Source organism: Macrobrachium nipponense, chromosome 3, assembly GCF_015104395.2.
Source record: "Macrobrachium nipponense isolate FS-2020 chromosome 3, ASM1510439v2, whole genome shotgun sequence".
Classification (NCBI taxonomy): Eukaryota; Metazoa; Arthropoda; class Malacostraca; order Decapoda; family Palaemonidae; genus Macrobrachium; species Macrobrachium nipponense.
In genome coordinates this window covers 116,316,697-116,331,785 of record NC_087202.1, presented here as the reverse complement: position 1 = coordinate 116,331,785, position 15,089 = coordinate 116,316,697, and the positions used below count along the sequence as shown (strand labels likewise).

Genomic DNA, 15,089 nt, shown 5'->3' with positions numbered 1-15,089 from the left:
GAGTTCCTCGGCATGGTCAACTACTACCAACGATTCATGTTCGCTGCATCATTTATCCCCTAACCAGAGTGCTGAGGGGAAGCCAAAAGCACTGACTTGGGAAGTCCTGCAGCAAAAGGTGTTCGAACAAACAAGGTCAGCCCTCGCCAAAGCCACCACCTTAACATATCAAGACCCAACCGCCCCCCTGAGATTTACCACTGATGCCAGCAATGTCACTTGCACAGCTGTGCTGGAGCAGATAGTAGACAGTTCCCTGCCTGCTTACATTTTTTAGACACAGGTTAAAGCTGCCAGAGACCCGCTGCAGTGCATTTGACAGGGAACTGCTGGCAATCCAAGTACCTCTTGGAAACCCATTCCCCATCCTAACAAACCACAAGCCATTGGTACATGTGTTCATGAAGGCGGGAGACACATGGTCGGCAAGACAGCAACGACACCTGGCTGCTATCTCCGAATTCGGATACACTATCAGCTACGTCCCCAGCAAGAAGAACCCGGTAGCCAACACCCTATCAAGGATTGAAATAAATTCAGTCCACCTGGGCATACACTATGAAGACCTGGCGAAGGAACAGCCTGCAGACCCAGAAACGGCATTTTACCACACTGCACTTACTGCACTGAAGTGGGAAGATGTACCAATAGGTGAATCTGGATCCACACTTCTCTGCAACACCAGCACAGGCCTCCCCTGCCCCCTCATACCCATGTCACAAAGGAAGCAGGTATTTGACATCATCCATGGGCTGTCCCATCCATCAAGATGACCAACAACACACCTGATGACAGAAATTCTTGTGGCATAGGATCAGGAAGGATATACGAGAATGGGCAAAGAACTGCATGTTGTGCCAGACAAGAAAGATCACCTGGCACATGGAATCATCGCAGACTTCCCTCAACCACGGTGGCATTTTGGGCACATCCACGTAGACATTGTAGGACCTCTGCCGCAATCAGGGGGCGCCAGATACCTCCTGGGATGGCCAGAAGCATCAACAAGTGCCTGCGCGGAAGCCCTACTATCAAATTGGATAAGCCATTTTGGTATCATGGACAATATAACTACAGACAAGAGCCCGGCATTCTTGTCGGAACTCTGGGTCTCCCTGGCATGCCTGATGGGGACAACACTCCACAGTACGACGGCATACAACCCTGCAGTCAACGTTATGTTGGAAAGGACCTACTGTTTATTAAAAGCAGCTCTGATGACACGTTGTACTGACGAGAATTGGAAGGCGCAGCTGCCCTGGGTCCTGCTGGGTCTCCGCACCGCATCAAGGAGAAACGACGAGGATCTCCCACAGAAAAAGTCAACGGCGAAGCAATGGCCGTACCTGGAGAATTTTTCCCTGCATCGTCGATACTATACCAATCGTTGTACGTATGTCAATATATTACTCTTGTCTTTGTTTATGCTTAGGTTACATTCGCTCGCCATTTCCACTAGAGTTTTTATTGCTTCTATTTCTTCGAGGGTGTGTCCTAGTATTAATCCACCATCTGCATATAATAGGGCCATAATCCTTATAACTTCATTTCTAAAACCTTCTGTTGTACTTTCTAGTTTTCTATTATCAGGTACGTTATTAGTAGAAAGAATATGGTTGAGCCATTGCAACCCCGCCTTATTCCATTAATTACATTTAGCTCTTTTCGTTCTATATTGTTAAGGCATAGACGTCTTACATCATGATATATATATATATATATATATATATATATATATATATATATATATATATAGATATATGCTACTGCACTTATTACCTCTGCATGTAGCCTGTTTCATCAAGACCTCTATGAGCTTTTTTCTATTAACGGAGTCATATGATTTTTGGAAGCCTGTTGATGCAACAAATAATGGGTCCTTTCTTCCGTACGTTTCTCGTTGCAATACTCTAAGGTATATAAATTATCAGTTCCCCTTCTTTGTGTGGTAAAGCCTGATTGTAATTCATTCATTTTTCCTATTTTTCTAATTTGCTTTTCTATTTTGGTTTTCAGGATACCCATAAAAATTTTATGGGCCCTAAGACCGCGGGTATTGTTTCTTGGGTGTAAGTGTTGGTTCTTTTTTTACTTAAACCAACTTTTCTGTGTTTTCCTGCCTTTCAGTATGGTGTTTAAACATTCTACAAATCATCTTTAAAGGGTGGTACTTTGTAGTTATAGTTTCATCAGAACTGGCTTCATTCCGTCTAGCCCTGGTGTTTTATTTGCCTTCATTTTCTCGGGTTGATTTTTTACATCTTCTTCAGTTATAGTGACTTCTTCCATGGGTTTAATTTCTGTCTTTGTTAGGTCATACAATCCATCCATGTGTTCTCTTAATTCATATGCCATCCTAATATTTTTATCATTTCTTCCATGTCATGTTTATACTGTTATTCCTTGATCTCATTCCATATCTCTCCTATTTTGTTTTCTTCTTTTTAGTATATTGTTTTCCAAAATTTTACAAGTTCTTTCCCTAGGGATTCTTCCTTAATCTCTTGTTCATTTTCGTCGTAGTCCATTCTTTTTTGAGGTGGTCTTTAATATACAGACATGCAAGCATGTTTGTATATTCCCAGGTTTTCCTGTGTCTGTTTTTATCATTCATTATCTCATTTCTAACCTTTTCTTTATATTCTTCATATGTTTTCTTTATTATTATCTGCACTTTTCGTTTTTGTTTATGACATGCTTCTTCATAGTAGTAGGTATCTCTTTTCTTCTATGCCTGTGGCTTTACTTGTAAATTGTTATATGTCCTTCTTTGGCTTATTTCTTTTTTTATTTCTTTGGTGACCCATAACGACTATCTCTCCTTGCTTTCCTTGCTTTAACCCCCATTTTATTGTCGTCTTTCCAGTAAAAGAAGCCAGATCTTTAATTCCTCTCAGGATGTCTGTATATTCCCAGTTTTTCGGTGTCGGTTTTTATCATTCATTATCTCATTTCTAACCTTTTCTTCGTGTTCTTCATATGTTTTCTTTGTTATTTTCTGTCCTTTTTGTTTTTGTTTATGACATGCTTCTTCATAGTAGTAGTTATCTCTTTTCTTCTATGCTTGTAGCTTTACTTGTAATTTGTTATATTTCCTTCTTTGGCTTATTTCTTTCTTTATTTCTTTGGTGACCCATCCTGGCTCTATCTCTTCTTGCTTTCCTTGCTTTAACCCTCTTTTTATTGTCGTCTTTCCAGTAAAAGAAGCCAGATCTCCTATTAAAATAAAGGAGACGATATTGAAAAAAAGTTATCGCTTTAGTTACTGGCCTGATTTTGTTGACATCGAAATAGTCTTCGAGATCGTATTCCATATCAGTGGAAAATTTTGTCCATTGTTTTGACAATGGCGTCTTCGGATGATTTAGGAGGATCTTTGGATGTAGATGTCGTAGGACTCGTTGATTTGGATTTTAAGTAAGTAAAATCGTTCTGGGAGATTTTGAGGATGAAATCCAAGAAAGTTCGTGAATTTTATCCTTTTCAATCGAACGTCTTCGTAACCCAAGCTTGGTGTTCATCTTGATCTTAACCGCAGGCTGCGGTAGGCTGGCCCTATTATGACTCCAAATTTTTGGAAATGAAGAAAACGTGGACTTATTACCCCGGGCTTAGGCCATTTGGTAGTTGAACCGATAATTATTTTATAGGATTAACTTAGACCATTTTGTTTAGTGAAGGGGCCACCCGCCTCATTAGGATAGTCATGGCCTTTGGTCAGTGCTGGTTACCCATCTAGACAGTTGAGGTTCGGTAGCTCGATAGTTTGTGTTAGTAACTCGGCCAGTAATTATCATGGCGTTTATAAACGACAGTTCTGCTTGGATTATTACCTAGGAAAATGGTTTTTCATGTACATTTAATGTTAGGGGGAAACAACCGACTGGACTAGCTAATCCAGTTTTCACCCTGTGTGGATCCACCCATCGAAAAAGTACTTTAACACATCCTGACATTGGAGATGGGCACCAGTCACGAGTCATCGGTGGTGAGAGCAACAGCTCAAGACCTCTACCATCCTTTCGAAGTATATAAGTATTTTCTCCAAAGTTAGAAATGAAGGTCCTAGGGTAAAACACCGCATGAACTGGCCAACTCACCGACGACCACGGCTGGACACCCTCTGAAAAAGTACAGTATTTCTAGAGAAGCAGTCTGCACGGACTGCAAGGAAAGTAACCGCGGATACGACATCCACTAGGGATTGGGGGCTGTCCAATGTATTTCGCCGTGTTTAGGGTAAAACATCACCGACTACCAACACTTATCACGCTGGACGGGTCTTATTCACTCGATATTTAATTGGTGAAACAAGAATACAATTACAACTCCAAGCATACCATTCAAAAGATTGAAGTTTCGTCAACATAATGTGATATATGAAAGCCCCATACAAACTAAAATAAGCATGGGACGCTCTTCGTAAAATATGTTTTCAAGGCAGTTTTGAAATCCAATATGGCGGCTACCGTGTGATGTACAGGTTCTGATCAGTGACGACACCATCTTTCCCAGCCTTCCCAGCACTAATTTGAACAATGTTAGAGTATATATGTAACGTTTATTGATCTTACTCAAGATTGCAGTTGTAATCAGCACAATAAAACAACATTTTATTGCCTATATTAGTGAAAGTATGAAACTTGTTATTCCCGGGGTCATGGTTTGAACTGAATTGGTTTTACCTTGTAATTGGTGGTTTTTATCCTTACTGCCATCACAACTGAAACTCCACAGTGCTTATTTGATTGTTATTAGGGGGAAAAACCAGCGACTACCACCCTTATCACAGTGGACAGGTCTTATTCACTCTATATTTAAATGGTGAAACAAGAATACAATTACAACTCCAAGCATACCATTCAAAAGATTGAAGTTTCGTCAACATAATGTGATATATGAAAGCCCCATACGAACTAAAATAAGCATGGGACGCTCTTCGAAAATATGTTTTCAAGGCAGTTTTGAAATCCAATATGGCGGCTACCGTGGTGGGATGTACAGGTTCTGATCAGTGACGAAAATCATCTTTCCCAGCCTTCCCAGCAATCATTTGAACAATGTTAGCGTATGTATGTAACGTTTATTGATCTTACTCAAGATTGCAGTTGTAATCAGCACAATAAAACAACATTTTGTTGCCTATATTACTGAAAGTATGAAACTTTTTATTCCCGGGGTCATGGTTTGAACTGAATTCATTCTTACCTTGTAATTGGTGGTTTTTATTCTTACTGCCATCACAACTGAAACTCCACAGTGCTTATTTGATTGTTATTTATACACATTTTGGTCTCAGTTCACTCTACATTGCACTTTAAACAAGTTGCTGTTCCTGGTTCCTAAGCGTGTGCACCACAAACACAGTTACAAACAGTAGACGACGAAACTGCAAAGTTTTATTCCCTAAATTGTTTACTTTACTCGTTATTTAGTTCAAATTTACTTTGTTATTTAAAAATTTTAATTTAACTCATGTATATTATCCCTTTTTTGCAACCAAATTACCCCGAAAAATTACAGATATTTGTAAAGTAGATACAATCAAATGTTTCTAACGTTTTCGTACATCTGGCTGCCGAAAACCATAGAGGAACAACTACGGATAAGTGGATTATATATTTGTTCCGACACGGCATACAAACCTTCGGTCCTTTTACAATAGGAAGGTACTAGCGGCAGCTGGATAGGTCGTAAGCTTTCGAACAAGGGGTTCGGTAGTTAACTGCTTGTCCGACAGGCGCGCGCGCGCGACTGGGAGGTAAACAAACCACTTTTGCTTTCGGCCTCACAGCGAGTGGACGTGTGTGTTCGACGCTCTCTGCCCGCTTCTCGTCGTTTTGCTTTCCTTGAGTATTTGGTTGTGTTTGTGTATGAATCATCATTGTAGTAAAATCATTTTTCCTCTATTTTTCCAATTGTGGTTTATTTGGTCAATCATGGAATCTCCACGCCTCGCTACCCCCCGGAGATTGTGCCCGGGTACCGAAGGGCGTAAATGCGGTAAGTTCCGCTCGTTCCCTGAAATTGATCCACATATTTTGTGCGCTCAGTGTCGGGGACGCGAATGCACCCGAGCTGAGCCCTGTGAAGTGTGTAATAATTGGTCGGAGGCGCAGTGGGGCTTGTACGAAGGTAGGAAGAAGCGAAGGCCTGCATAGGAGTCGTCGGAAAGCTCTCCCGCGACTCCTTTGGTTACGGACACTTTGTCTTCTTTCCTGCCGCCCGCTCAGCTCCCACGTTTGGCGCCTTCCCCTTCGGGGGGGGTTTCTAGGTCCTTCTCCTCACCCGACCTGTCGAGTGTGGAGGAGGGCGCTAGATACCCCGATGTCGAGTTGTACTCTGGGTCCTCTATCCGTTCGTCTTCATCGCACGAGCGGGTAGAGGATCCTGCTAATCACCCGACCTTTGCTTCCTCAGGTGCGGTTGCCGCGAAGGACGACCTCGGACAGGTGTGGGCATCGTTGGGTCTGCAGGGCGTGCCGAGTGTCCAGGGGCTGCTCTACCATCTCGCTGGCTCTGTGGCGGTCACGCATGCTACGGTAACGACCACCACCACCACCCTTTCAACTCCTGGCTATGCTTCACCATCCTCACCTGGTGTACACCCCGCACGCGGTCTCTGTCACACCACTACATCGGTGCAGGGGCCAGTCGCCGTACCACGGGGGAGTGATGCCGCCGCCTGGGTTTGCCGTGCTGCCTCGACCGGACTTCGTGTGCCCGAAGAGCTCGCCCCTGGACCTCCCACCAGTACCTAGGATGTCTGTGCCGCTGGTCCGTCCACCTGGGCCGCCTGTACAGCCTGCCGTACCTGCCGTACCTGCCCAGCCGCTGTTCACGGACGTGATGTTGCCGACCACTGCTGCCGTTCCTGTACCTGCTCCTGCCGTCTCCACTGCTGTTCCTGTGATGCCTGCACCTGCTGACGTTGTTCCTGTTCGTGCGCCGCTGCTCCCGATGCCGATCTGTTTCGGACAGGTGCGTCCGGGCCCTGTTGCTTCGGCAAACACAGCCCGGCTCCGCCCTGGATGACAGATCTGACATCGGTCCTAGGAGGTTGACGAGGAAGGTTGACGAAGAAGAAGAAGAAGAGGAGGAAGGTGTCGTCGTCGTCTTCATCGTCTTCTTCGTCGTCGTCGTCGTCGTCTGCCGCCTCTTCCCCTTCTTCTTCTAAGGCTCCCCCGCCTAAGAAGAAGAAGGTGGTCGCCTCCCCCCCCCCCCCCCTAAGAAGTCTCCTTCGGAGCTTCTAAGGGCCCGTCTCGCTCCGGTGAGACGGGGGGGTGCTTCCGCTGGTCACCCTGCTCCTTCGGGGGCAGGACCCGTCTCTTCTTCCGCAAGGAAGAAGACTACGGGGACCAGAGAGTGCCGGCTAACACCGGCACTTCCTCGCCTGCTGTTAGTGGTTCGACCACGGCAGCAGGGTCCGTCTCGGCCTCTCGTTCGCGAGAGGTACCGAGTGTACGGTCGCCTACCAGCGACCGTGCAGCTAGGAACCAGACCTCTGAGCCAGCTCAGCGTCAGGTTCACGGCACGGAGCGGAAGACTGGTGACAGCCGCTCACGCGACTCTCACCAGACCAGCTCTCGCTCTCGCGGCGAGCAGCTGGCGTACCCGGGCGGACGTGACGGTCCAGACCGGCCACGGGCTGAGGCTGGGAAGAGGTCCCCCCTGTTCGCCGGCACCAGCCACGGCTGGTACCAGCGACGTGATGCGCCGTGAGGATACGCACCGGTCTCACCGTGACAGTGGAGCTCGCCGGTCACCTGACCGTCACTCTCACAGAGAGCGATCGGGTACGGCGACCAGCACCAGCTCTTCTGACACACGAGACCGGGGCCGCTGTTCTCAGTCCAGCCGTTCTCCACAGCGAGACGGCTCGACTAGGCCTGCAGCTCGATCGCCACCGCGGGTTGACGATCGCCTGCAGTCTTCCAAGCCCACTGGTTCTGCCAGCGAGCGAGGAGGGAGCGTTAGGTCTGCCTCTCCCATACCTTCAACCTCCTCGGGTTACACCGGGAGGGGCGAGGTATTGAGAGGTGATCGTGAGGGGTGCGCCCCCTCAGGATCCCACCACGACGTCCTACGTACCAGGCACGGTTCTCGGACCAGGCCAGGTCGTATGCACAAGTGGCTGGAGGAGACCGAGAGGGGTCTGTCGCTGTTCCCCCCCTCGAGGGGGGAGGGTCTCGGGAGATGCTCCTGTTCGAGGGACTGGATGGTCCTACTCCGCAGGATGCAGTCACTCCTGAGATTCAGAGGAACTTTGCCGAGGTAATTGCGCTGATTCGTCAGCACAACGACCTCGGGAAGGATCACCGCTCCCACCATCCGAGCCCACGTCCCGGCTGCGAGTCGTTCTGGGGCCCGAAGAGGGAACCCAGACCGACGGTGGGTTTGCCGCGTTCCGAGCTTGCCGACTCAGTGCTGGACCAGGTAGAATCTCTTGTCTCCGGGCAAGACGGTTCTCTCAAGTCTGGCAGGTCGAGCAAGCTGCTTCCACCTCCTCTGCTGCGACAGCGGCGTTTTTATGTGCCATCTGAGGACCCGATGCCGCCCAAACAGGTGAACCCGGAGTTAGCCAGGCTGACTCCGGGTGTGTCTCTGCAGCAGCTCCTGTCCGAGAACCTATGGTTCTCGCAGCAAGAGGCACTCGGCCTGGAATCCACTGCCATGGCAGCTTTCCAGGCCGTCTCTGGTTAGATCTGTGGTCCCTCACAGTATCTAAGGTCGCAGCCAACTCCGGGGGAATTTCTCCCGAAGATGACTCGGCCTTTAGGACCCTCGAGTAGGTTCCTTCACGTGGTGAGGGGTAAGGATTCTGCCTTCAAGTTTGCGAAGGCCGGATCCTGACAGAACGCCTACAAAACTTTTTGGCATTAATTTGCGTGGACATTTCCACTTTCGAAAAATTTCTCTGCTTGGGTGAGTCTGGGAGGGGTTTCGTGGTTTGGAGGGGATTTGCATTCGAAGCTAATTGTGGGAGTTGTGGTGTGAGTCGCCAACCCAATACGTTTGGACCCAAGAGATGGTGATGGGATTTTCCCATTGCTATCTTAAGGGCGGAACCATCTCCAGGGATCACCGCCCCATCGGAATCCAGGGGGGGCTGGTTTTTGGGATGGGACTCCTGGCTTTTGTCCGTAAGCCCACCAATATGTTTGGAGTGGGGAGGTCTGTCCCCATTAGTGGGGTAGAACTCCCAGAAGGCAGATTGGCTTATACCTGGGCCACTGCAAGCATATTGGTGCTATCCCGAAAGGGTAGGGTATGGGCAGACCGTGGGGAGCAACTTCTACGTGTGCCGTTGGTGGAGAATGTTGGACCCTGTCTAGTCCGCGATACTTGTTGGTCTTCCCAAGCAGTTGTTTGTGTGTGTGTGTGTGTGTGTATATTTCCCCCCCCCCTTTTTTTTTTTTCCTTCAAACTATCATGGATAATATGTCTGTACATTGTCCCCTGGATCCCCCGACTCTTTGGCACCGTTGACAACCTTAGGCTTGGATAAGACCCTCCCTTTGCCATCCCCAACTCCTCCAATGAAAACATCAAATGATTCTTTGATTGTTACTACAAGCCCTTATGTAGTTCAGAACAGAGGAAAGAATAGCAGATTTAATAATAGATATAAGAATGCTAATCCTGATATTGGAATTTTACTTTGGATCTCAAGAACCTGAGACTTATAATAAATACCTTTCTCTTGATCTCGACAAAAGCATAAAAGAACTTAATATATTTGATGTCCATAGAGATATTGTAAAATGCATTGGCAGAGAACCAAAGATAGCCTCTCAAGGTGAAGGAAGCTTACTTGTGGAAGTTTCATCACCAGATGAAAGTAGAAAATTACTGTCTATTAGTGCTGTAGAAGGAAGCACAGCAAAATGCACTCCTCACAAAACATGAATCAGTCTAAAGGAGTAGTGATATAGTACTGAACTCCTACATTATTCTGAGGACACTCTCCAAAAGAATTTGCTGATCAAAAGGTGGTTGTTTTTTTTTATGTGAGACGAATCAAGAAAAAAGTATTGGGAATATTACATCCAACACCTACTCTAATACTCACCTTTGATGTTTGAGACTCCCTAAATTTCTGGAAAGCTGCATGGCTTCACCTGCCAGTTAGACAGTATATTCCTGCTCCCAGAAGATGTTTCCATTGCCAAATGTTTGGCCATTTGATAACAACATGTAGGAAAAAAGAAAGGAATGAACCAGCCATATGCTTTAACTGTGGCAGAAAAGAGCATGGGAATTGTGAACTTAACTCCAGCTGCCCTAATTGTGGGGGAGACCATACTGCAGCACATAAATCATGTATCAAGTATCTCATTGAAAAAGAAACACTTTGTATCAAGACTCAAGAGCGCATTACCTTTAAAGAAGCAAGACAAAGACTTTGCAGAAATTCAACAGAAGTCATTTGTAGATGCAGTAAAAGGAATGATGAAAGACAAAGAAATTGAATCTCAAAAAGTGTAATGAAGATAAAGAAGAAAAAATGGATGCTGGGAAAATTGTCAACAAGAGGGCTTTAAGTGAAGAGTCTGTAACAATGCCTGAATCAAAAGTCAAGCACCTTGAGAAAGGAGATACATCCGTAGAAAAAGTTGATTCAAAACAAAACAAAAAAAATGAGTAAACCTTCACCATCCTGTGGTTCAGCTGACCCTCATAGAACATCGGAATTAATGGAAATAATGAGTCATATCCCACTATCTTATCATACAACACAGCAGCAACAATGTAGAACCTAAGGCAAACAAAATGTTAAACTCAATTCAGCTTGGTTTAGATAATAAAATTAGACTAGCTGAAAATGATAAACCAGGATACTGCAAGGATCGAGATGTTTCAAATACCATCATAAGTGATCACTTGGTACATTCAAATGACCCTCTAAGTACTCCTTCGACATCTGGAACTGTACCAAAAAGTCCGTCACAAACTCAGATATCATCTTCGAAGAAAAAACATAACAAAACGATCTTGGACAGGGGATCATCCTCTAGAAATAGTACTTTCTCTGCTATACTACAATGGAACTGCCAGGGACTTCGCGCCAAATATGAAGAGCTACTATGTTTGATTAATACTTATAATCCAGTATGCTTAGCACTACAAGAGACTATGCTAAGCAACAACAAAATGCTTACTCCTAAAGAGTTTTTTTGCATTCCACTCCCAATTCCCTATAACAGGGAAATTCCGGGTGGAAGTGCTCTTCTTGTAAGACGAGATATTGCTCACTCAAAAATACAGTTGCAAACTCAATTACAAGCTGTAGCTGTCAAAATTCACTTAAAAAAGACTTACACAATTTGTTCATTGTATCTCCCTCCTAATAACCCAATACTTGAACGACAGTTAACACACTTGTATGAACAGCTACCCCGACCATTTCTGATATTGGGAAGACTTTAATGGTCGACATGAACTTTGGGGTGACATTTAACAAATCAACAAAGAGGAAACCTTATCTTATCATCAATAGAAAATTCAGATATGACCCTTTTGAATACTGAAAAACCCACACCCATTTCACATTCAGACTGGTGCATTTTCATGTATTGACTTATCTATCACCAGTTCTGATACATTCATTGACTTCAACTGGGAGGTATTGGAAGATCTATACGGCAGTGATCATTTTCCAATTGTCATCAGAACTGAGAAATATGAGCCAGTATACAGAATGCCTAGGTGGTGTACCAATAAAGCATTGGCCCCTTTTCGAGGAACTCAGTTATAACTGAACTAGATGCAAAAATATGCCAACAATAGGAGAAGCAGTGTTCTATTTAACAATGATTTTTATGTTTGCAGCAGAAAAGGCAATCCCAAAAACCAGTGGAAAATTGCATCGGAAGCCTGTTCCATGGGTGGAATGTTCAATGCAAAATAAGACACAAAGCCATGAGAGCATTTTACTAGGTACAGAAGACATCGCTGTGAATGCTACTTGATCTCCTTTAAAAAGGCTCGAGCCAAATTCAGATGGCAATAAAGCATGCGAGACGAGAATCATGGGCACTTTTATATCAACAATTACCTGGAAAACACCTATGACAAGATCTGGACAGTTATAAGAAATAGCAGGAAAGTACATCCTAGTCCCCTTCCAGTTTAAAAGTAAACGGTGACTTTTAATAACAGACTCAAAGGCTGTAAGCAATGTTTTTTGTTTTTGCAGAACATTTGCAATGATATCAAGTAGGGATGAAATTCTCCATTCTACTGGGAGAGAGAGTTAGCAGAGTCTGAACACTTGATTTTACCTCTTTTTAAAATCTGAATCATATAATATGCCTTTTACCATGGAGGAATTTTTATTTGCTCTTGGTAACAGTAAAAACACTGCACCTGGACCTGATGAAATTTTATATGAAATGATCAAGAATACTTCAAGGAAACTAAATTTTTTATTTTAAGTATTATTAATAGAATTTTTAAGGAGAGTGGTTACCCTAGTGTTTGTTTGGGAAATAGCAACAGTTTTACCCTTTGTACAAGCCAAAGGAAAGTTCATCTGTCCCTACAAGCTATAGACCAATAGCTTTAACTTCCTGGTTTTTGTAAACTTATGAAAAAATGGTAATTTTAGGTTGGTATGGTTTTTAGAATCAAAGAAGATTATATCATCATCTCAGTGTGGCTTTCGCCGTATGCATTCTTGCCACAGATGTAGATACGTTTGGAGAATGCAATTTGTCAGGCATTTGCTTCCAAGCAGCATTAATGTGGCGGTTTCTTTGACCTCTAGAAAAGGCTTATGATACTACCTGGAGGCATGGAATTATGAAGTCTTGCATGAAATTGGTCTGCGTGGAGAACTACCACTTTTTATTAAAGTCTTTTTAAAAAACCGTTATTTTAAAGTCAGAGTAGGTAGTACTCTGTCTAATTTGAAAGAACAAGAGGAAGGAGTACCACAGGGAAGTGTGTTAAGTGTCACTCTGTTTGCCTTAGCCATAAAATGGGATAGCGTCAAAAATTCCAAAAGATGTAATGTCAACAATGTTCGTTGATGATTTATCTCGTTTCGTGCTGCATCTAAATGTCTGTTGCAGAGCGAAAACTCCAGTTGGTAATAAATAAAGTTAACAGTTTGGGCAGCTGAGCATGGTTTTCAAATTTTCCTCTGCCAAAACAGTTGTTATGCATTTTTGCCGTATCAGAGGGTTCATCCAGACCCAGATCTGTTTTTAAATGGACAGAGACTCGCATGCGTACAGGAAACAAAGTTTTTAGGCCTCATCTTTGACAGCAGGTTTGACATGGGAAGCTCATCTCAGGAGCCTCAAAGTCAAATGCAGAAGGCCTTAGATGTTTTAAAGTCTTAGTCATACAAATTGGGGGCTGATAGAAAGCATTTGTTACATGTTTATAAAGCAATAGTTGCTTCAAAATTGGCGTATGGGTCAGAAATCTACTCATCAGCTACGACAAGGAGATTGGATACTTTGAATGCAGTTCATCATGGGGAATTAGAATTGCAACAGGAGCCTTTAGATCCTCTCCAATATCTAGTTTATTAGTGGATGCAGGTGAACTGCCCTTAGATTTGATAAGAAAATTTACCCTGTTGAAATATTGGTACCGCATACAGAAACTCCTGAGTCCTCAGCTTACAATACTGTTTTTAAAGGCAATTTTTGTATTTATGAAAAATATGCTTCATATCCAAAGCCTTTGGATACAGGGTAAAAAATGTGCATTAGAGGAGCTCAATGTAATAAAAAGGAAAGTAATTCCAGCAAAATTTCAAGATTCCCTCCAAGGAAGTTGCCCTCTGTGAATATTGTAATGGTTTTTCTGTTGCAAGGCGACTGTTCAAGGTGATATTCTTAAGCAGAAATTCCTTTGCATGCTGAAAAAACATGATACTCAAGGCAATTCTTTACCGATGGCTCCAAATCCAGTGCAGGCGTTGGTTTGGAGTGGTATCCCTGACAGTAGTGTTAGTGGTGCATTACCATGTGTGCTTCTATTTTTACTGCTGAACTTTTTAGCATTTTAACAGCCCTAAAGAAAATTGTGTTTTTTTTTTTTAACTTTAGAAGGAGATAATACCATTTTTTAGTGATTCCAAGAGTGCCTGGAAGCTTTGGCATCTTTTAATCCAGTACACCCTGTGGTACTGGAAATAACAGAGTGGTTGTTTTTTATTAAAACAAAAACATAAGGTAGTTAATCCTCTGCTGGGTTCCTTCACATGTGGTATTGTTGGAAATGAACGAGCTGATGAATTGGCTAAGTTTTAGGTACATCAAAAAATCCAAAAAGTATAGCAATTCCCTGTTCAGACTACATTCCTGAAATTAAAAAGACTGTAGAATCAGTTTGGCAATTCTATTGGACAATAGAGAGTAATAATAAAAATGAGAGAACTCACTGATGTAATCAACCCCTGGCTTTATATGTTAGAAGACCGTCGGAAAGAGACTGCATTATGTAGGTTACGGATCGGCCACACACGGATTACTCATGGGTTTTTAATGAACAATGACCCTGACCATTTTGTGAGGATTGTCTTGTTCCCTCACCAGTAACATTTAATAGTAGAATGCCCCAGCTTAATATCAGCAAGGAACCGTCATTTTAACGTAGTTGGAAGAATGGATCTTGAACTAGATGCCATTATAGGCAGAGATTTTAATGAGGATAAGCTTTTTAGTTACCTTCGAGAAGCAGGTCTTCTTGAAAAAATTTAGGTTAGTTTGGTCAAGATGTTTGAGTTTGTGTATGTGTTAGTATGTGCAGTGTATATCATTTGCTTTTAAGTCTTTTTAGATCAGGAAATTTTTATGTACATAAAATTTACCTCCAATTGATATATCTATTACCATATATAATAGTAGTACTTTTAATACTATTTATTTTGACAGAACTCTGTAGAATTTGGAAGTTGCGGGGTGCCTATGTTGCTTAATTTTTTATTTTTGTTTACAATTAATTTGAAATAGGTGGTGTAGGTGAGTAGGTGAGATAGATATTTTGTGTGTTTTTGGTTCTCTGTAGTTCTCTGACAGATTTTATATAAACTTATTTATAGCATTTTAATTGACTTTTTCCTTTGCAAT

At 43.4% G+C, this 15,089-nt stretch overlaps 1 protein-coding gene across 1 annotated transcript in view; it reads left to right on the top strand.

Annotated features, from left to right (window-relative positions):
• The first annotated feature begins 3,276 nt into the window (after nt 1-3,276).
• Nucleotides 3,277-15,089, top strand: part of LOC135222271 (uncharacterized) — a 57,577-nt gene continuing 45,764 nt past the window's right edge. Inside the window, exon 1 of the mRNA XM_064260380.1 lies at nt 3,277-3,417. Within this exon, the coding sequence (XP_064116450.1) occupies nt 3,347-3,417 (71 nt within the window). The 5' untranslated portion in view covers nt 3,277-3,346. The remainder of the gene's footprint in view (nt 3,418-15,089) is intronic.